We start from the raw sequence: 21,511 nt of genomic DNA, 5'->3' as shown, positions 1-21,511 counted from the left end.
CTGTCCTGTATTCTCCAAGGTACAAAGTTAGCAATGGAATGAAGAACAAAGGCCTACCTTAACTCAGACCACCCTTTTAAAAGCCAACACTTATCATAAAGATGCATAGGGCAGCTATGGGGGATCCGTCACTATGGGGATAGCAATAGCAATAGCAGTTAGACTTATATACCGCTTCATAGGGCTTTCAGCCCTCTCCCTATTGTGACTTGCTCCCTGGGAAAGGAGGGGCTGAAAGTGTTGGGTTGTCATAGGAAGACTTGGGACAAGCTGAAGCCCAGTTCTGAATGGGCCAGAGCACAATTTCCGCTGATCAGAAATTCTAAGTAGGATTCTAAGTATTCTAGTAGTAATATCTGGAAGGCAAGGGAGAGCTAGGGAGAACGACGAGGGAATTCGTTTGGTCCCTTAGGGTTAGCACCCTTCGTTCTGGAAGGAAACACCAATTAGGCGTTCAGTCCGCAGAAGACGATGTAAATACGAAGGAAAAGAAGTCCAAACTAAGTTAAAAGGAACAACTGAAATACCTTAAAGAGGTACAATAAAACGGTTGTCCCAAAAGGTGTTTTTTTCCAAAAGGCAATTGGGACTTTCTTGGGTCGTTTTGAGAAAATCCCAAGGAAGAACCAGTTGCCTTTTTGGAAAAATACCTTTGGGACAACCATGACCTGGATAATTGAGAATCTCCATCGATGTACAACAGAATGAAACGGCAATTCTAAAAACTCCCTTTGGGTGTCAAGTATAACAAACAATTCAGAACACCTGTCAAAATTCCTAACGGGAGATGCTTAGAGGAGGGAGGGAGACCCTGAATTTGCATGGATTTCTTCTCCGCTGCAAAAATTTTAAGCAAGGAGATAAGACACCACTTCTTCACTGGTTCCATCTTAGAGCATCATTCAAACAATGCTAAGCCACTATTACAGGCAGCCTTTATATATCTGTTGGGTAATACTCGACGGAGTAGGAAATGGCTATAGATACTATTTATATCCATTCTATTAGTTGTAGAGACTACTAGAAATCAGCAGTCGCCAACACAATGCATGGTGATCTTATTTTGGTGTAGAATATGCTTACTGATGGTGTTCCGAATTTGAACAAATTAGCACAATCACAATATGGTCACCCCTTACTTTTTCTCTCTCCTCACAATGATCTTTTCTCTAGTGCTAGTGGAAAGAAGCAATCAAACCAGCCAATTCAGTTGTGTGCCTGGAAAAGTGAGATGTCTGATTTGTACTTTGCTTGAATCTTGTGGCCATTCAAAGATATCTTTCAATCTTTAAAAAAAACTTTTATTTTTTTTTTGTTTTCAAAATAATTGTAATTTATTAGACCGTATGTGAGGTTACCATTAAGGAAGTGAGCCCAAACATCAGACATTTGCTGCACTTTCAAACCTTTGTAACACGCATGATTCTCAAAATGAGTCTTACATTTGGATTTACAATTTGTTTTTAAAATGTACCAATACTTAAAAACAGCAAATTTTCTTTTAATTGAAAGGGATACACATTTAAAGCACAAAAATACTGCAAAAATGTCATTTGAAAATGGTGATTAATCTGTTAACAGTTTTAGTTAAGTCAAATCTAGTTAGCACCTTACTGAAGTCAGTCTCGAGTGTAAAATTAGTGCATATAATAGCAAACATGTACGTTTTGACCAGTAGCCCCGTTCTTGAAATTGAAAATATTTCAGTTTTCACACTTCTGGAATAAACAATGTTTCCAATTTCAACACAAGAAAGAAAAAAAAAAAAACAGGTTCCTGCTTCAAGTTGATTTGTTTAAAGCAATCATTTATAAAGATTGCATCAACATCCATTAGCAGAGGAAGATCCAACTTTATTGAAACTGCTTGCATACAAAATATATTGCACTATAACCAAACAAATGTCAACATAAAATCCAATCTGTTGTAGCTAATATGTACAGAGAATATTGCCCAAGAGCAGTTACATTACAAGGTCATTCTACCTTGGTTAATTATCTACAGTATTTTAAACCAAACAGCTTACAGATGATGTGTGCAAGGTACCAATTTCAGTTTTCAAATACTATACATTCCCCCAAAATAAATAATTAGAAATCAACATTTAATGTTTGGCAATATTTAAGACTTTTTTTTAAAAAAAAATATTTGTTAAGTTGTGTGCAGTTTGTTGCCATTTTTATATGCTTGCTTGTACGCAAAGTTAAAAAAAAATAGGTAAAATGAAAAAGCACAGAAGAAACGAACAAAAACCAAACACAGACTGGGGCTGCAGTTTGTACAATTCTGTACACAATCAGCAACACTCCCACCGGAGTTCAATTTTAATAAAAACAGAATAGCTCAAAATGAAATATCCTACTGTGTTTTATTTTTTGCATGTAAAATTTCATTCATGATCGGAAATAGAAAGCATGCCTCCTCCCCAATTACGGACAACTGAACCTTACACCAACTCCGATTACAAGTTTTTAAACTACTGGTGAACGAGACCTTAAAAATTGATCTGTATCCAATGCTGTCAAAAGTACAGTATATCCCTGAATTTTACGAAGAGCCGCATAAAACACCATCATCTTCCTATCTCATCTGAATTCAAATATCAAAACTGTAGGGGAAGTGAACAACGACAATGAAGACGACAACAACAACAACAAAAAACCCTTATTCTTTTTTAAATTGGTCCTCTGGCCACAGAGCTGGAACACATTATGAACAAGTTCTGGTCTGTTCCCTTGGTAACCATTAACTGCATTGTCACAATTGGGAGTATGCATTTATTTTAAAAAAACAAACAACCCCAAACCCCTGTCCTGACTAAAAAGAGGGGAAACGTAAACCAACAAATGAAGGGGGGAGGGGGGGGGAAAGCCACCACTTCAGTAACATGATCTGCCATTATCTTCAGTGCAAAATAGGTTTCTATCTTATAAAGAGCCTAACGATGTTGACGCGGGGGAAAAAATTATGGAAAGCATGCATTTCTTTTTAATAAAGTACTAACTGTTGGAGAGGTTTTGCTACATAGATATTGTACACTTAAAGTTCCTATTCAGATGTTTCCGCCTGAAGAGGATTACAGGTGGGAACCCACCGTGGGCTCTTCCAGGTGAGGTGACCCAGTTCAGGTCTCCCTGCTCAACCCAGAGAAGCTGGGGGCCCTGAGGTGGGTGGGGGGAGAGGAGGAGGGGGCAGGTACCTGTGGAGACCTGGAGCCAAGCTCTTAAAAGGAGGATTCCTGCGCCCTGAGCAGGGTCTTAACACCTGAACGTTAAAACAAGAGTTCAGCATTTCCAACAAAATCTTCCCTGATTTCTGCTTCCAAAGAGAATATTCCTACCTGCCAAGATATAAAAAAGGCACATACCATACAACTTTTTTTTTTTTTTTGCTAATGAAAATGACAATTTAGTTACGTTACACAGAAAATCCGGGTTCACCGAAATATTTTTTGGGGGGGGAGGGGGAGAGGAAGGTGAACCGAAAAGTGTGTGTGAACTGACACAGGACGTATAAGCATAGCGTCAATTTTACTTATTTATTTAAAGTGAGGAGGAGGTTTTAATAGATTGAAAACAGAAGCCCAATTTGATTACCGCAAACACTATTTATTCTGAAAATTGAAATTTAGCAGTGATTTTGACCAGATGCGTTAAAATGGTACAACTGAACAGAAATACCAATGCACAGTTCAGTATTTTTTTTTTAAACAAACAAAAGGAATTCTTTCATTGTTTGAAGTGCAATATGTACTTGAAAGCATTTTGTTTTTTTTTCTCCAGAAGTTCAAGGTATTTTAATGCAAGTATAATGTCTCGTTTTGAAAAAGAAAAAGAAAACTGCATACTGCTGATGTTAAAAAAAGGCTAACAGAACTTTTTATTTTTGTGGTTTTTGTGTTTTTTTTTTTTTTAATATTTCATGCCCTGCCGCCCTCTTGCCTACTATTTTTGTCTTTGGCCTAACGAAGTTTCTCTAATGTGGAATAAGATTTACTGGAACAGTTTTAGGAAATACGACTTCTCGAGCTATGCAGTTTTAGGGCACGCCATTCACCAACGGTTGCTGACTTTCTCCGCTGTCCGGTTTCTCTTTCTTCTGGTTACGGTCCTTACCCGTCCGCAGCCGGCTAGCTTCGCTGGAGGTATTCTGTAAGGTTTTAGTGTGGACACTCCTTTCATTATTGCAGTCAATTCTGATCTGAAATAAGTTATAGTTACATAAAAGCATACCCCACTCGGAGCCACTAGGGGGCGCCCACCGAGAGACGCCGGAGAGGACTTAAAAATTAACAACAACGACAACAACAACAACAACAGTTTTCTCCTCTTCCAAGTAAAGCAGATTCTGGGGAAAATATATATTTGTTAAGAGGCCATTTGAATGTTGTCAGGTTGCATTTTATAGCCAAGTTGCTAGATTTAATACACTGTGTGTCATACACAATATAATGTATATACGATACACATTAAGTCAGTGTTTCTCAACCTTGGCAACTTGAAGATGTCCGGACTTCAACTCCCAGAATTCCCCAAATGCTGGCTGGGGAATTCTGGGAGTTGAAATCCGGACATCTTCAAGTGGCCAAGGTTGAGAAACACTGCATTAAGTTATTATTTTCCTCAATATGAACATGAGAAGTTATCTTTAAAATAACTTTTATGGGCTGGCTTTATCTGAATCTGTAGGACTTCCAACTGATCCCCTTCGCCCAGAATACAATAGCAATAGCAGTAGACTTATATACCGCTTCATAGGCCTTTCAGCCCTCTCTAAGCGGTTTACAGAGAGTCAGCATATTGCCCCCAACAATCTGGGTCCTCATTTTACCCACCTCGGAAGGATGGAAGGCTGAGTCAACCCTGAGCCGGTGAGATTTGAACCGCTGACCTGCTGATCTAGCAGTAGCCTGCAGTGCTGCATTTAACCACTGCGCCACCTTGGCTCTTGAATACAGGCAGTCCTCGATTTACGACAGTTTGTTTAATGACCGTTCAGTTACAACGGCACTGGAAAAAGTTGACTTACAACCATTTTTCACACTTACGACCTTCCCAGCATCCCCACGGCCACGTGATTAAAATCCAGACGCTTGTCAACAGGCCATTGACGACAGTTTTAGTGTTCTGAGGCCACGTGATCCCTTTTGCAACTTTCTGACAAGCAGCCAATGGGGAAGCCAGATTCACTTAACCACCGCGAACAAGACAAGCCGTACCAAGGGGGCAAAACTCACTTAACAAATGTCACACTTACTGGCAATAAATTTTGGGCTCAAGTGGGGGTCGTAATTCGAGGACTACCTGCATTCTAAAATATTCCCTTTAACCTTCTGGGAAAGCGGGCAAATTAAGAACACGGACAGAATCATAGTAAACTAGGCAACTAAAGGCTGATGTAGGGAGCCCAGTGCCACACAGGTAAGCAAGTTCCATTTAGGTGTCAGTAAAGAGACAAAAGCTTACCTGGAGTGAGCCATCTGTTCTCCCTTTAGCATCTCTTGAATTGCGCTGACGGTTGTCTGTCCTTGACTGGTCCTCGTTTCCTGCACGTCAAATTTGGACTTTAGGAAAGTGACTTTGTTAAAGAGATTGAGGCTGCCTCTCCATCTTTATCTGCGTTTTTCTTTTTCTTGGCCATTTGAACAATATCCTTCGGGCGCTATTGTGCCGTGATTCCCCGAAAAGATGACTGGGTCTTAATTTTTGCCCTAATAGGGGCTTATTTTCTGTTTGTTTTCGGGAAAATACGGTACTGAATGCATCCGTCTGGTTGATGATCTTAAACTGGGCCTTATTTTTGGGGTAGGAATTACATAATAAGCATCCTGAAAAATCATGCTAGGGCTTATTTTCCAGTTGGGTCTTATTTTGGGGGAAAGAAGGTAGTATATAAGCTAATACAAATATTACTATTAGCTATGGATTTCTTTCCTCCCTTTTCATCGCTATGTTACATTTAAAGCTGCCCGGGAAAAACTTAACTGCATGTCAGCCTGTAAGTGTTATTAACGCCTCATTCTAAATGCTGCCTTTCATTCATAATTTGCGAGCGATCCATTCCCACTGAGATCATCTCATGAAGGATAGGAGCCCGAGAAAGAATTGTTATGTTGTTAATCATGGCTATTAGGTAAGCAAACATTCTACCGAAATGTGGACTCTCCTCAGGAAGCCTCAACGATATTTCTGGACATTTTACAGGACCAAAGTAAAAATGTAGGAGCAGCAGCAATTCGGCCTTCCAATCTTAATCAGAGAAGAGCAGCTAAGATGAACAAAGGCCTGGAGACTAAACCGTATGAAGAACGGCTGCAGATTGTGAGTCTGGCTAGTCTAGAGAAAAGAAGCACTGGAGTTGACAGGATAGCACCATTCCAGTAGCAATAGCAATAGCAGTTAGACTTATATACCGCTTCATAGAGCTTTCAGCCCTCTCTAAGCGGTTTACAGAATCAGCATATCGCCCCCAACAACAATCCGGGTCCTCATTTTACCCACCTCGGAAGGATGGAAGGCTGAGTCAACCTTGAGCCGGTGAGATTTGAACCGCTGAACTAGCAGTCAGCTGAAGTAGCAATAGCAGTAGCAATAGCAGTTAGACTTATATACCGCTTCATGGGGCTCTCGGTCCTCTCTAAGCGGTTTACAGAGTCAGCATATCGCCCCCAGAGTCTGGGTCCTCATTTCACCCACCTCGGAAGGATGGAAGGCTGAGTCAACCCTGAGCCGGTGAGATTTGAACAGCCGAACTGCAGATAACAGTCAGCTGAAGTAGCCTGCAGTGCTGCACTCTAACCACTGTGCCACCTCGGCTCTAAAGTAGTTGAGGGGCTGCCACAAAGAGGAGACGGCCAACTTATTTTTCAAAATGGGCAGGACAAGAAACTATGGTGGGAAACTGATCAGAGAGAGAAGCAAGCTGGAATTAAGGAGAAACTTCCTAACTGTGAGCGCAATTAACCAGTGGAACAGAAGTTGTGGCTGCTCCATCCCTGGAGGCTTTTAGGAAGAGACTGGGCAGCCACATGTCTGAAAAGGTATAGGGTCTCCAGCTTGAGCAGGGGGCTGGACTAGAAGACCTCCAAGGCCCCTTCCAGCTCTATTCTGATTGACTGAACGTGCTCCATCTGCTTTACAATTCGTCTTGTCACCACCCTTCCCTTTCCCGACAAGACCTGCCTGGTCTGACTGAGGATTCTATGCTCTCCTGCATCACCCTGTTTAAAAGGGCTGCTCTTCTATTAAAACGCTGCTGGGGATCTTAGAGTGAGCAGGTGTCTATTTCAGAGAGATCCCACAAGGTCGATGCGAACCCCACCTGGGCTGGAGATCTTACCTTTGAACCCTCCCCGGCCTCTTCCGCCTTGGCCACGCGCGCCTCCTCCGCGCCTTCGCCCATCCCCTCTGCGCAGGTAGCTGTCCCGCTCTTCTTCCGCTGGGGCTAAGGACCAGTCGCTAAGCTCGTCCCTGTGATCAGACTCTGTTTCAGAAGCATTGGATGCTTCAGAGTTAGTGCCTATCGAAGAGTTTGAAAAAACCAAGACATACCACAGGCCATTTTTTTATGAGGTTTTAGAAAAACCACCCCAAAGCAACTACCAGCCGAAACCAGTTTCCTGTTGTAATCATTTTACAGTGGGGGGGAAAAAAATATGGTATTGTTACGACTGAAGTGTTGCGTTTGAAAGTTTTGGCACTACCTGGATATTTTTATTGCTTCGGTTGAAAGCCACCAGATTTAGATTTAAAGTTTATTTATATGCCGCCCTTTTCCCTGGGGGGGACTCAGGGCGGCTTACAACTTAAAAAAAGGGGGGGGGAGACAAACTTTTAACATATAAGACAAATACATAATTAAAACACAACATTCATACTATTCGGGTGGGTTACAGTCTTTAGCCCCAGGCCTGACGGGATAGCCAGATTTTAAGGGCTGTGCGGAAGGTCTGGAGGGTGGTGAGGGTACGAATCTCCACGGGGAGATCGTTCCACAGGGTCGGAGCTGCCACCGAGAAGGCTCTCCTCCGCATAGTTGCCAGTCGGCATTGACCGGCAGATGGGACTCGGAGGAGGCCTAACCGGTGAGATCTAATAGGTCGTGTGGAGGTAATTGGCAGTAGGCGGTCTCTCAAGTATGGGGTAGCAAAGATTCACGGGATATTTGGGATAAATCGAAATTAAATGCGCCAAGGTAGCAAGCATGGAAGGAGCCGCAGAAATCACTTTCCATCTTTTATCGCTCAGTGGCGTCTTCAGATCGGCTCAGCCTCCCCGTTTTTAAGAATTCCAGAACTTCAGGCCTCTCCAGAACAAAGTCTTGCAAGCTACCCACCTGAAGCATAGCCTGGGCCACGCCTGCTGTGGCCTCGGTTCCTGTAAGGCCGGCCGCCCCTTCCGAGACCGGGACCGTCGTCAGCCATGTACACCTTCTCTTTATCAGGGCGATTAGGCGGTGGCCTTGATGTGGCCCCGATCTGTCGAAGCTGTTCGTCAATCTGCAACCTCTCCAGGCGGAGCTGATCCACTTCCTGGGGAGGAAAAGAGGCCATTGGCCAGAAGCTGCGGTTATTCTAAGGGTTGCCGGGAGCCTTGCTTCGCTTTGAAGGCACAGGAATTCATTTCGGAATGAACACAAACGGTGAGGATTAATAGAAAAGAATCGTCGTCATTTAACAACCCCATAATCCCTTGGTGGGTGGAGTCTGGGCAACGGAATGGAGCTAAGCAGAGCGTTTTAATGGCCGGACGCCCTTCCTTATGCCAGTGTGGAGCTTTGTTCAGCAGATAATATATTCTCATGGTGCCGAGAGAGAGAAATATCTGCCTCTACCTGGGATCGAACTCACAGAGAGCTCCGCCTCTAGGCCACCGCACCACTCTAGTAGAAATAACGAAAGGGTTAAATGAAGTTATGTAACACCTGGAAGCCAGGTAAGCCAGTGGAACGCTCACCTTTAAATAATTGAGGTGGTAATCCAAAAGAACGGTGGCGTTTGTGATACTGTCCTTGGTTCCCACGAAGACAAACGGGACCATTCCCTAGAAAGCAAACCTAGAATCAAATGGCTTGCAGGACACCATCCGCGCCACTCTAGGAACCAGCACTCAATGCACAGGCAGCCCCTGACTTACAACAGGTCCTTCAGTAACTTAGTAAAGTTACAACAGCACTGAAAAAAAGTGACTTAGGACCATTTTTCACATTTGTGATCGCTGCAGCATCTCCACGGTCATGTGGCTTACACTCCACCTCTTGGCAACACTGACTCGTATTTATGACGGTTTCAGTGATACTCTTTTGTGGCCTTCTGACAAGCCAAGTCAATGGGGAAGCCAGATTCACTTAACTACTGTGTTACTAATTTAACAACTGGAGTGATTCACTTAACAAACGTGGCAAGAAAAAGTCATAAAGTGAGACAAAACTCACCACAAATTTCTCACTAAGCAACATAAATTTCAGGCTCAATTGTGGTCGTAGGTTGAGGACTACCTGTAATCTCATTAAACATTTAATGGCAATGTTTTAAGTAAGCATGCAAATGCGGTTCTTCTTCACTTCATCAGACCTCGGAACAGGGCAATATATGGTCCTCAGGATGTGGCGGAGAAATTATCTCCTAAGAAATCCAGCCTAGATTTTAATTTATACTAATACACAACTCTGCACTGATCTATGACAAACTGCAATAAAACCTCCAATCCGGAAATAAAAAGGTTTTATGCATAATGCACATGATGAGACAATGGACGGACTTTTTGAAGTGGCACATCTGAATATTAGAGAATGTGGCTTAACATTTTGAGGAACAGAATCAGTTTAGCTCCTTTACAAAGATCCAAGAGGTCTAGCTACTTAGCTAATATTACAAAAGGCAAAACAATTAAGCAGCTCCCTGAACTGGGTTACAATAAAAATGTTGACGGTTATGGAAAATGTGCTTTTCTGCATCAAACGTGCAATATTACAAATGCCCCTTACCTCTTCCTGTGGAATATTTTTATCATTTTCAGCCTCAATTCGCACTCTCACAACTCCAGATTTATCCACTATCTCTTGAATGAGTTTTCCATTTTTTCCTATAACCTTTCCTATAAAAAAGAACACGGGAAAATATTTCTTCCGATCAGAAACATTACGGAAAAAAGGGACAAGTTACTTCTGCCAAAAGTTACTTCCACAAATGCTTAAATATTTCATTTCTGTATCAATAAAAAAAGCCTGTTGTCAGAAGGACATCAGATGCTTATGTCCCTTTGATAGGCATCTTTAAAAACATTTGAGTCTTTATTTGAAAAAGGACTCAAATTTGAAAATTTGTTTTCCTACATGCAGAGATTGCAGGAAATATTTATTAAAATGGATTGAAACCAATTACTAGATATGCACATTAAGATGAGATTTAATTAAGTCTGACAATAACCTCCAGTGTCAATATTGCAAGGAGAAATCTGTGTCCAATTACCGCAGTCACTTCACTTGTCAAAAGGCTTTACTCAATTGGTGTTATGAAACAAGGATGACATTCAAATCAAATCCTTGTTTTCAGGATTGAAAATAAACTTATTTTGTGAAGTACGGTAATTCATTAGAAAAAAGGATTATTAAATTCAGACTTGCAGGATATGAGACAGAATAGCAATGATCCTGGCTCAACAGTTCCTTATAGCCAGTTTGACACATTATTGTACATCAGTTTTAAAACAGTCCTATTAAGCTTCATTTTAAGTGAGCCCAAATGATCAGAATTGCTATTTATGTTAGAAAAAAAGTTAAGATTAACCATACTGCGAAACTCTCCTCCCGTCTTTAGTTCTAAAATAATCAGGTTTCAAACACACCTTCTGACTGACTTACCTACTAAGTTTCTTGGGACCTGGATGACATCTTCAGCAAATTCAAGGTAACTTCTGGCCTTCTTCACTGCATCTTGATCCTACGGAAAATGTACGTGTGTTTTGAAACACTGCAGTGGCTCAGAGTTGGGGATATTTCAATGAAAGGAGCTTCGGAAATGCAACTCACCTCCCCATAAATATGGAATGTACAAGTGTCTTCATCAAGATCAATTGCTGTCACCCCTGGTACCTTCCGGGCTTGCTGGATGTTAGCTCCGTGAGTGCCAATTGCCAGGCCCATCAGATCTTCACGTACAACAAACTGCTCGTGAAATCTTGAAGCAAGCTGCCTTGAGCTCTGGAAGGAAAAGGAAAACATTCCGGATTGCACATAAAACTTTGATATGAAGGCACAAGGAGTCACTTAAAAAAAAAAAAAAAAAGAAGCTAGAGCATAGGGCAGGGGGTAGTCAACCTTTTTATACCTACCGCCCACTTTTGTATCTCTTGTTAGTAGTAAAATTTTCTAACCCCCCACCGGTTCCACAGTAATGGTGATTTATAAAGTAGGGAAGTAACTTTACTTTATAATATTTATAAAGCAGAGTTACAGCAAACCCCCCCACTGCCCACCATGAAAGCTGGAACGCCCACTAGTGGGCAGTAGGGACCAGGTTGACTACCACTGGCATAGGGTGTTCTCTCTTATTATTTGGGAATTTCTTAGCAACTACCAAGCAATTACATCAAATGACACTGATTAGTATAATCATTGTTCACAACTGATACTTTCACTACATGCACTGAATTTATCTCAAATATTCACCTGGGGGTGAAATTATATGGATTCTTGGACAGAAACACCTTCCCTAATATAGGCGCCCACCAGATATGTGGATTTAATCTCCAAAATTGCCTAGCCAGTGTGATTATTGTTCAGAAATCTAGGAATGTTGGTTCTTGATAAAACACCCACGTTAAGGAAAATTTATAAATTCACCTGAAAAGTTAGGGTAACAGTGAAGATAACGATGGAAGTAAGATCGTTATTCAAGCTAGAGCTAGTTTTCTAGAACACTTCCTGATAAACAAAATAACATACCTGCAGATTAAAACAGTATATCGGCATGAAAAACTCTAACTTCCCCAAATGGAAAGCACATCCCATCATCCAGAACTGTGGGATGATTCAGAACATCTCAGAGAAGGTTGCCTCACAGAATGATTTGCTGATGTTTATGTTAACTGTGAAACGTCAAGTTTCTTTGTTTTGGCAGCAAGGTGGCTACATCTATTAAAAATGATTGCAACTTTTACCTCCAGTTGTTTGCTTGCTTCTTCATTTCTCATTATCAAGGATAATTTGGTTCGAAGACTTCGAAAGTGCATATCAATTAACATATTTGCACGTTTTGTTGTTACTTCATTAATAGACTAAAGAATTAAAGAGGGGGAAAAAAATCTTGATTAATGTTATTGCAAAGCAGAACATTAGAATTCAACTCCATCTATCTAAAAGGAACTTACCAAAATGATAAGTTGATGGGCCTCAGGATCATTTGTTACAGAAAATGCCCCAACTGCCTTTTTGAAATCTTTGTGTGCAGATTCTTTAGCACACCTAAAACAACAATTTAGACCCATGATTAGAGATTGTGCTGTTACTTTGTCCACAGAACCTCAACAATAACAAATACAATCCCATATAGTTTAGAAGGTCATGGTGGCCCTACTGTGACCCATTTCAAACTGAATCACACAGAAATGATTCACAAACTGCTTCTGGGAATTAACGTTTATATTTATATATTTTCATTTGGTTTCATTCATGTAACTACATAGCAATTAAATTGCAGCTTAATTCTTCTTTTTCACTTAAAAACATCCATCTTTAAAATATTTTAATTAAATGCAAAGTTGTAATGCACTGAAAAGAACTAAATAGTTCGTAAGTATCTTATTGGGGGGGGGGAATGAAATATCCATCTTAAGAATATACACAGAATAACGTTGCACTTACATCTGCCTTAAATCTTCAGGTACATCAAGCTTAATCTTATGAAATGTATCCTTGGTTGCAGGTTTGTTAGGATTGACAGATCTCAAACGCTCAATTGTGACAATTTCATTGTAGGTAGCATCACAAGCAGCATATTCTATTACATAAAACTAATGGAAAAGAACAAATTGTCCAAGACACTGTATAAGTAGGTAGTGATGTTTTGAAGATTACATTTCATATTTGAAGGCCCCACTGCTTACTTTTCATTTCAATATTTGTTACAGTAAAACCCTGATTTAATTGACTAATGAAAGAAAGATTTATGAAAGCCGCTACTCCATTAAATCCAAACGGAATTTTACCCATATATGAAATGGCAAATGGGAATAGAGGCACATATATTTCCTGCATTTCACATACATAAAAAAGGGGAAACGGATTTTACAGATACAGATGCACAGAGCATACAGAAAGATTTCCCCATTGCATCCAAAGTCTACTAAACTAAACGTTTCTTAAACTGAAGATTTAACTATACATTTAGAATCTAGTAAAACTAAAAGAGAAACCCACAGCAATTTAAAACAGAGATGCTTGGAAGAAGAGCAAAATATTAAATATGTATATATATATATATATTCCTACCTCACCCTTTATCATTCTCACTTTAGCCAGCCACCAGCAACATGGTTCCTTTTCGTTAGCCCTGGAATAAACCTAAATGAAATCACAGTATAAAACATTGCATTGTTACACAATAACATGTTGTCACCTGGTGGAGAAATAGCACAGTGCAATCCTAATGCCATCATCACACTATAACATTGGTTTTAAAATGAAACATCCAGCAATAATCCTGATTTGTTACATTTCCCAGGCTCAGATCTCAATAAACCGCTGGTGCGATCAAGTGTTGGTTCAGATCACACGACCATGGCGTTCACTTGGTTTTTGGCTATTCAATTTTCCTTAGGCCAAACAGATCTTCCCAGGATTGTGAAGCTAAAATGAGGAGGGACACCCAAGTACATCACCCCAAGCTCTTCAGAAAGCAGGAAATAAATGAAAAATTAATAAACAGAAAAGGGGTGCGTAGAGTGGCAACAGGTTTTAATCTTCTTTAAATTGCTCCTTGAATCCACAATGCTTGCGGTTCATTTTAACAGGGAAAAACACCCTTTGACTAACTTGGAACAATCTTAATCTGGCAAGTTGTTTTTCTATTGGCCAATCGTACATGGCAGAAATGGAAGCTGGCACTTTCCTATTGCTATCCAAGCCTTATAAAGCCTTCCATATAGTTGTACGTTTACTCTGATTTTTAACACTGGGCCACTTCAAAACCATGTCAGTAGGTATATTAAACTTCTTTTCTTTACTTATGCTCAATGAAAACACATGGAGAAAGTGAAATTGTTAGGACTGGCAGTCCAACCTCCAAATATTCAGTAAAAAAAATGAGATGGTAATATATGCAGAATACTTGCATTGCAATTTTCCAAATCAAATGTTAAAGTTCAAATGATTTTGTCCACTAGAAGCTTGAAGGATTTGCACAAGTTTCAGATTCGTTTAATGTACACAAACTAAATGGGTTTTCTAAACTGGGTACAAAATGTGAACAACGAAGAAATCCCTGTTCAATACAGAATTCACCCATTCCACCAATGGGTGGAAACTAATGAAGGAGAGAAGCAACTTAGAACTAAGGACAAATTTCTTGACAGTTAGAACAATTAACCAGTGGAACAACTTGCCTCTAGAAGTTGTGAATGCTCCAACATTGGAAGCTTTTAAGAAGATGTTGGATTACCATCTGTCTGAAGTGGTTTAGGGTTTCCTGCCTAAGCAGAGGATTGGACTAGAAGACCTCCAAGATGCCTTCCAACTCTTCTATTCTATTCTATTTCTATCAATTTCCCACAATTTCTCCATGCTCAGCATAATCTCTGCTTTCTGAGTAAAGCCAGTAGAAGAAATAATATTTAAGAAGCATTCTTGTGAGGCTCCTCATGAGATCAAGGAGAACTTCACTCACTAAGAAGTGCTTGGCCAACTCAGGATGTGAGTTGTATAGAAATTGCCAATGGCAATAGTTAGTACAAGTATTAAGTCCATGCATGCTGTAAAAGAGAACCTGGCCAGACCTCAGAGAAACTGAGGGGAGAGGAGGAAGAATCTCCAACCCTTTGATTTTCTTGCAATCATGTCTGGATACAAAAATATACAGACTGTTACAATAAAGAACTTCAACTGGAATTTCTCTCTTTTTTAAAAAAGGAATCTTTTAAAGTACCTTTACATTTATTCTAGAGAATCGTATTCTTGTGTAAGAATTTCAAGCTTACTTATTAAACATGCTAGCCCATCCCATCCATTGCCATTAGAGGAAACTAAAGTATAATTAAATTAAGGGGCCTTAATATTGGCACCACACCTATTTAGGCTGCATGATTCAGGTGCAACTTTTTGTGTAGCCAGTGCCACACTCTGCTCTTAAGTTGTGATGATGTGTCTGAGTCCAAAACATTATCTAATGCTAAATATTTGTCCCCTGTGATTGAACAAGAGCATCCAAGAAAATGTTTGAGAAAAAAGAAACAGAAAGAAGCACCTCAAGACTATTGCAAATATTTTTTCCTGAAAGGCAAATCTTATTGCTGTTTCACCCATGTCCAAAATGTAAGATTAAAATGGGTCTTACCTCAACTTCATCACTTTCATTTATATCTTTATTGTACCCTGTAGGTGGAGGGAACCTGACATCGTGGAATGGAATCTGTCTCTCTGGCTGCCAGCTAAAATACACAATAAAAAACCCTAAGCTATTAAAAAGTAACAGGTGTGAGTAAAACAAAACAAAACAAAACAAAAAAAGTACGCCAATTCATGAAAGATGGACAATCTAAAATTATTTCCCAGGGACTAAGCACAGGTAACTGGGGGAAACTGAATAAACACACAGCTAGGTCAGCCATGGATTTAAAGCACTTCCTCAGTAATCACAGCTGATAAACAATGGCATATAAGCGAGTGTATGGAACTCCATATAGTTAAGTGAGTCAGAAGGTGGGGAAAGAATGTAGAACCCCATGCAGTCCTTTGTGCTTAGCACAAATAAAAATGGGACTTGCAACGGGGGAGGATTGTACTTTTCCAGTGCCCAGCAGAGAAATGGTGAAATATATTGTTACAAAAATAAAATAAACCAGAGTATCTTTTCCAAATAAGAACTAAGTTGCAACCTGAGTTTATTATTAAGATTGGGACAGTGTTTTAACAATATAAGGATTTACAGCGCAAGTACTGAAGTCAGCTCTCTCGAAAAAGAACTGCTGCTCACTGCACTTTCACCCCATGTGAAACTTTCTGGTTATTCTTTGGGATATAAATATAACATGAAGGTAGGTTGCTCACCCTGCGAGTAACTAAGATACAGAAGCTTAGGCAAGTTTTGGTAGGCACAACGTTAATGGAAAATGGCTACAAAGAGAGGAGATTTTCAATGTATGCAGCTCATCAAGATGACTCCACCAGGATGGAGAGGGTAAAAAGGAAATAATTATGCATTTATTCTCAACACTGCCCTGACCAGATTGCTTCCAAGAATCAAAGAAAGGATTTATTTATCAAGCAACCTGATTCAGGAGGAAAAAATATAAATGTGCAAGACTGACATATTCAAAACCTAAATTTGCTCAGCATCACACTTTTAAATGGCTAAATCTTTGTAAGGTCAATTCCAGAATAATACTTACTTATTCTCAAATGCAACAGTTATTGAATCTTCATGGACATCTTTCACAAATGCCTGAAACAAAGAAATTAGATTTAATCACAAATGATATATCAATCTATTATTGATACCTCTCTAACCACAAGAGGGCCACTTTAAATATTCATTCTAAATATACTATATTGGCAAAGCAAGATGGGGGGGAGGAGCGATCCATCCATATAAACCAACCGGCTACTTATGGGATAGATTAAAGGTGTCAAAAAACATATATGTCATGGACATGGATGTACCAGCTGTTACTCTAGGCTGAAAATCTAGGCCTGCTGTAGGTCATAGAACTAAGGTCATCATAAGCAAGCGAAGATTGAAATTGGACTGTGAGGTGCTAGAGAAAAAATACACTCAAATGCACTACATTTTGAGCCAAGTTTAAATCACAAGGCAAAAGATTTTGATGAAATAGCCCTAATATATTTTTCTTCAAAAGTACTAGACTGCCATAGTGGAAGTGTAGGTTTTGCAATGAGGCAACTATCACATCCTGATTTCACACTGGCTGGGTAAAAAAACAACAATACAAAATTCACACAGGGAGCTATAATATGAGACAAAACGGTTTCAATGTACTTCTTAAAAAGTAAAATACTGCTATGCTATTCTCTTTGTACTAAAATTCTTCTGCTGCTTCAGGGTACAAAGCCACACTAAGTTTAATGGTAGTTACTACAAATTACAATGCTGAACGTACACGCATATCTTTTTGTGGTAAGGATACACATACTTGGCTATGCTGGCATTTTTTTCAAACCCTGACATTAAATGTATTAACCTGAAAATTAAGATCCACTGATGTTAGTCTATTGATGTACATGGGGTAAGAGTATTGCATTTAAATCTGTCACAAAAATATATAATCAAACTAGCCGCTCCAGCACAAAATTTAGTTGTGGAAACCTAAGCAGTAGAAACAAAGAAAGTCATCAGCTGTTTAGTCTGATAGGATTCACTGTCTTGTTAACAAAACACAGCTGTCTTGATACATGTGAACAGAGTTACATGCAAACCGAAACAGAACTGATTTCTCTTTATTTCATTCAGGGATTCTCAAACTCTGGATTAGGACCCCCAGGGAGATTTCAAGCAGCTGAGTGTTGGCAGATCACACTTATAAACCTTACAAGGACAGTGGGAATGTTGTCAAAACTTGTTCCGGACTTTCTCGCTTTGCCTATATAACCCTCTGGTGGCATCACAAAGTTTGAGAACCTCTGTTTTAATGGAAAATTCAGTAGGGTGATGCAATTTTAATCTGAACTGCTTGTTAGGTCAGATGTTAAACTCTGAAGCCTAAAAATAAAATAAACCATTAAAAAAGATAGTTATTGCAAATTTAGAGCCAAGTCTGAAAACAAGGTTACCAAGATACTATAAGGATAGAAATACCATGCAATGCCCAAGTAACAAATGCATACTACAGAAGGAGCTGTTCTTTATGTTTCAGTTATACTAGGAGTAGAAAACTATTTTCAATACTGCAACTTGATGTTGTAAAGTATGCACAAATCTAGCAGGTTTAAAATTAAACTTCATCATATTTCTGAAAGAACAAATCAAGATTATCTTGAACTTCTATGCATGAATGCATGCACACACCATAAATGATGCTTTATTCATGCATTCATTTCTTTGTTAACATAATTATTTGCTTATTAGATGAATTGATAAAATATGCTTATGATAGTTTCCATTATTGATTTAATCTGCAAATTATACTTGGACTGGTCAAATTTATTTCCTTTTTTCTTATATCTTAACCCTATGACTTAAGCCTGCTTAATGAGCAACTAAAGATACTTGGAGCTTTACATCTTATGTTAAAGTATGGGAGAATAAGTGAAAAAAATGATCAAAATTTGTGAAAAATCAGTACAAAAGTATGCACATTAGAATCCAATGCCAGAGCCTTTTTAAAAACTTGATGAGGCTTACCTGCCTCAGCAGAAAATAAGCTAGACGTGGTTGATAAGACTCAATACAGACTTGAGGGCACATAACTAAAAGTAAGTTTGGCTTCGGTGATCCTTTTTAAAAAGGTATGAAGTTTCAACTAACTGAAAGCAATTCAGATGGACCATCACACAGTTTCCCCTGTTCTTGATAGAATGTAATTTATTTATTTATTTAAATTTACACTGCTGCCCCTCTCAAAGGAACAGATCTGGATGACTAGGGTATTTCATTTATTTTATTCATTATTATAATTATCACTATTCATTCAATTTAGATGCTTCAGATGGATCTTCCCAAGGGTTTTCTCAACCTGCAACCTCCCTCCAGACGACCCCACCCCCCTCTTTTCATCTCCATCAAGATGCTGTATACTTGTGTTCAAGGCAGGACCCTGGAAAGGGGGGGGGGTTCCCCAACACCCTCCCCGTCTACCTGCAAAAATCAAAGTGATTTATCTTGGAAAAAAACCCCCACAATTTGAAAATTCCAGCCCAACAACTTGGGAACCAAGAGTGGGAGCAATGCATTCACTTTCATTATGGACATAGTAAATATGTATTTTATTTATACATGTATACATGTGTGCTTATATATAGATGCTTATATTTGTGCATGTGCATACATACATAGGTATGTGAAATGGTATAAGTTTTCCTGCCTAAGCAGGGGGCTGTACTAGAAGACCGCCAGGGTCTCTTCTATTCTATGTATAAAATGCATGTGGGTATATGCATATCCATGTATATACCTATATATATAATGCATGTGTGTATGCATACACACAAATATATATATACACACACATTGTTCACACAAATATATATATATGTGTGTGTGTGTAGGTGCGTGTGTAGATTATGTGTGTGTGTGTGTGTGTGTGTTGCATTTGTGCTGATAAATAAATAAAGGGAGACTAGTATAGATCTATTTCAAGCTATTTAGCTCTCATCAGCTAACCATACCCTTACTGGGATTTGAACCTGTGCTGTATTACATATTAAGCAGTTGTGTTAACCACTAAGCCACAAGGTTCTCCTCCTTTATCAGCATGTGCATATATGCATGTGTAGATGCAGATGTACATATCCTGAATATATATATATATATATATATATATATGTGTGTGTGTGTGTGTGTGTGTGTGTGTGTGTGTGTGTGTGTGTGTGTGTGTATGTGTATATATATATATATATATATATATATATATATATATATATATGCATGTATGTATGTATATGTATACGTATGTATATATGTGTGTGTGTATATATATATATATATACATACATATACATATATACATACATATGCATATCTATGTATAGTGTTTATAGACATATATATATATATATATATATATATATATATATATATATATATATATATATATATATATATATATATATATATATATATATATATGCAAATGCATGCATAAATTGCCTACACACAGAAACACACAACCACACACCCCTGTATAAGCTCTCTTCTTGGAAGCCAAAGCTCCATCCTTTTCAAGAGAGGATCAAGAGAGACACCTCTGGCTCCCCCTCGTGCAGCACTTCTCCAAAGTGAAAAGGAGGGGGAGGGCTGTGTATGTCCCCGAGACCCTTCGGGGGCTTCCCCCCCCCAAACCCTTTTCCCTTTGGGACCTAAGGCGACAATGAAGACGGGAGAAGGAAAGCCCGGAGAAACCCAAAGTCTGGGCTGGGTGAAAGGGGGATCCCCTGTTGCCTCTTTCGGAGGGGTTTTCCTCAGAGACCTTGGACTCTTCCACCCCCCTCCGCTCCCTCCCAGCGACCTCCCCCATCCCTCCTTCCCCTCCCCCATCGCCCCCCCCCCCGCCCAAAGGAAAGGAAGGGCCGGCTCGAAAAGGCGCAACTTTCGACTTCGGGCCGGGCGGTTCTCGTGTGAGGTGAGGCCGCTTTTCGGGGAAGGATGGCCGGAAGGGCTCAGGTGAAGGGATGACTTCCCCGCTCCCTTCCCTCCCTCAGCGCCCTTCTGGGGCCTGTCCAGCCCCCTCTCCCACCCCCGCCGGCCTCACCTTGTAGAAGGCCCCGTTGGAGCCGCGCACCTCCACCACCAGCTCCTCCATGGCCAGGGCGGCGGCGGCGGCTGCCCCCCCTCCGCGGGCCAAGCGTCCCGTGGCGCTGCCGCCGGCGGCCTTGGGGGGCAGGAGGAGGAGGGCGGCGGCGGCGGCGGCGGCGGCCTCGGCTCCCCGTCCGGGCGCGGGCGCGGGCCGGCGTCGTCGCGGGCGCTCTAGGCCGAGCGGAGGCGGCGGCGGCGGCGGCTCCTTCTGAGCCCTCTCCTCACGGCTCGTCGTGATGGCGGCGGCGGGCGGCGTGGCCCCGAAGGCGCGAGGGGAGGCGAAACGGCCGCCGGGGGGAGCAGGAGGAGGCGGGCAGCGGCGGGCGGGCGGAGCGGGAGGCCGCTGAGGCGACCGCTGAGGAGGAGGAGGAGGCGACGACGACGGAGGAGCGTGGGGGAGGGGCGGCGCCGCGGGCCGCCCGCCTCAAATGTAAACATTAAAAGCCTGGCGGCGTCACGTGACGCGGCGGCGGCGGGAGGCTCCGCTCCTCCTCTGCCTCCCCCCCGCCCTTTTTTTCTCCCCCTTTTTCCCGGCTTCCCTCAGGCGGCGGCGGACACGGCGGCGGCGGCGGGAGAAGAAGCGGCCGGGTGGTGGGAGGGGCCGCGGAGGGGAGGGGGAGGAGTGAGCGACTGAGGGGAAACAGAGCGCGCGCGAGGGAGCCTGCGTGGTGCGCGCGTTGTCTGCGCACGCGGCCCGCACTGCGCCTGCGCGGCCGGCGGGACTGGGCTTTTTTTTGAGCGCCCTTTTATTTTTCTCCTCGTCGCTTCCCTTTTTCGCTTTCTCTCGTTTTTCCCCCTCCCTCCCTCCCTCCCTCCCTCCCTTTTTTTTTT

At 41.1% G+C, this 21,511-nt stretch overlaps 1 protein-coding gene and 1 long non-coding RNA gene across 4 annotated transcripts; both read right to left on the bottom strand.

The window, feature by feature from the left end:
- Window positions 1-1,832: 1,832 nt before the first annotated feature.
- On the bottom strand, window positions 1,833-21,156 carry FMR1 (fragile X messenger ribonucleoprotein 1). Of its 3 annotated transcripts, none has more exons than XM_087727772.1 (15): window positions 20,637-21,156; window positions 16,602-16,654; window positions 15,548-15,641; window positions 13,489-13,560; window positions 12,862-13,010; window positions 12,369-12,462; window positions 12,159-12,275; window positions 11,029-11,199; window positions 10,861-10,939; window positions 9,985-10,094; window positions 8,955-9,041; window positions 8,335-8,530; window positions 7,339-7,482; window positions 5,466-5,545; window positions 1,833-4,200 (listed from the first exon to the last, which is right to left on the bottom strand). In XM_087727772.1, the coding sequence occupies exons 1-15, from the start codon at window positions 20,685-20,687 to the stop codon at window positions 4,039-4,041; spliced, it is 1,659 nt and encodes a 552-aa protein (XP_087583898.1). In that variant the 5' UTR covers window positions 20,688-21,156; the 3' UTR covers window positions 1,833-4,038. The 3 variants fall into 3 exon arrangements, with proteins under 3 accessions (XP_087583898.1, XP_087583899.1, XP_087583900.1); XM_087727773.1 differs by having other exon boundaries at window positions 1,833-4,149; window positions 7,339-7,518; window positions 20,637-21,022; XM_087727774.1 differs by having other exon boundaries at window positions 7,339-7,518; window positions 20,637-21,007.
- On the bottom strand, window positions 5,586-7,325 carry LOC148043222 (uncharacterized). The gene is made up of 2 exons (XR_015698356.1): window positions 6,029-7,325; window positions 5,586-5,995 (listed from the first exon to the last, which is right to left on the bottom strand). It is a non-coding gene; the product is annotated as an uncharacterized LOC148043222 (long non-coding RNA).
- Window positions 21,157-21,511: the final 355 nt, after the last annotated feature.

The sequence above is a fragment of the Thamnophis sirtalis genome, unplaced genomic scaffold (assembly GCF_051295495.1).
Source record: "Thamnophis sirtalis isolate CommonGarterSnake01/CBP01778 unplaced genomic scaffold, rThaSir2_p1.2 scaffold_13, whole genome shotgun sequence".
In the NCBI taxonomy this organism is placed as follows: domain Eukaryota; kingdom Metazoa; phylum Chordata; class Lepidosauria; order Squamata; family Natricidae; genus Thamnophis; species Thamnophis sirtalis.
The sequence above is the reverse complement of the archived record's forward strand: the minus strand, read 5'-3'. Positions and strand labels throughout refer to the sequence as shown.

Excerpts from the sequence above, each read along its gene's own strand:
- FMR1 (XM_087727774.1), bottom strand. The coding sequence starts at position 20,687 with ATGGAGGAGCTGGTGGTGGAGGTGCGCGGCTCCAACGGGGCCTTCTAC. Across the intron at positions 13,561-15,547 it reads ATGAAAGTGATGAAGTTGAG|GTTTATTCCAGGGCTAACGA; the intron begins GTAAGACCCATT and ends GATTTCATTTAG. Across the intron at positions 5,546-7,338 it reads AGGCCGGGGAGGGTTCAAAG|GAAACGAGGACCAGTCAAGG; the intron begins GTAAGATCTCCA and ends TTTGACGTGCAG.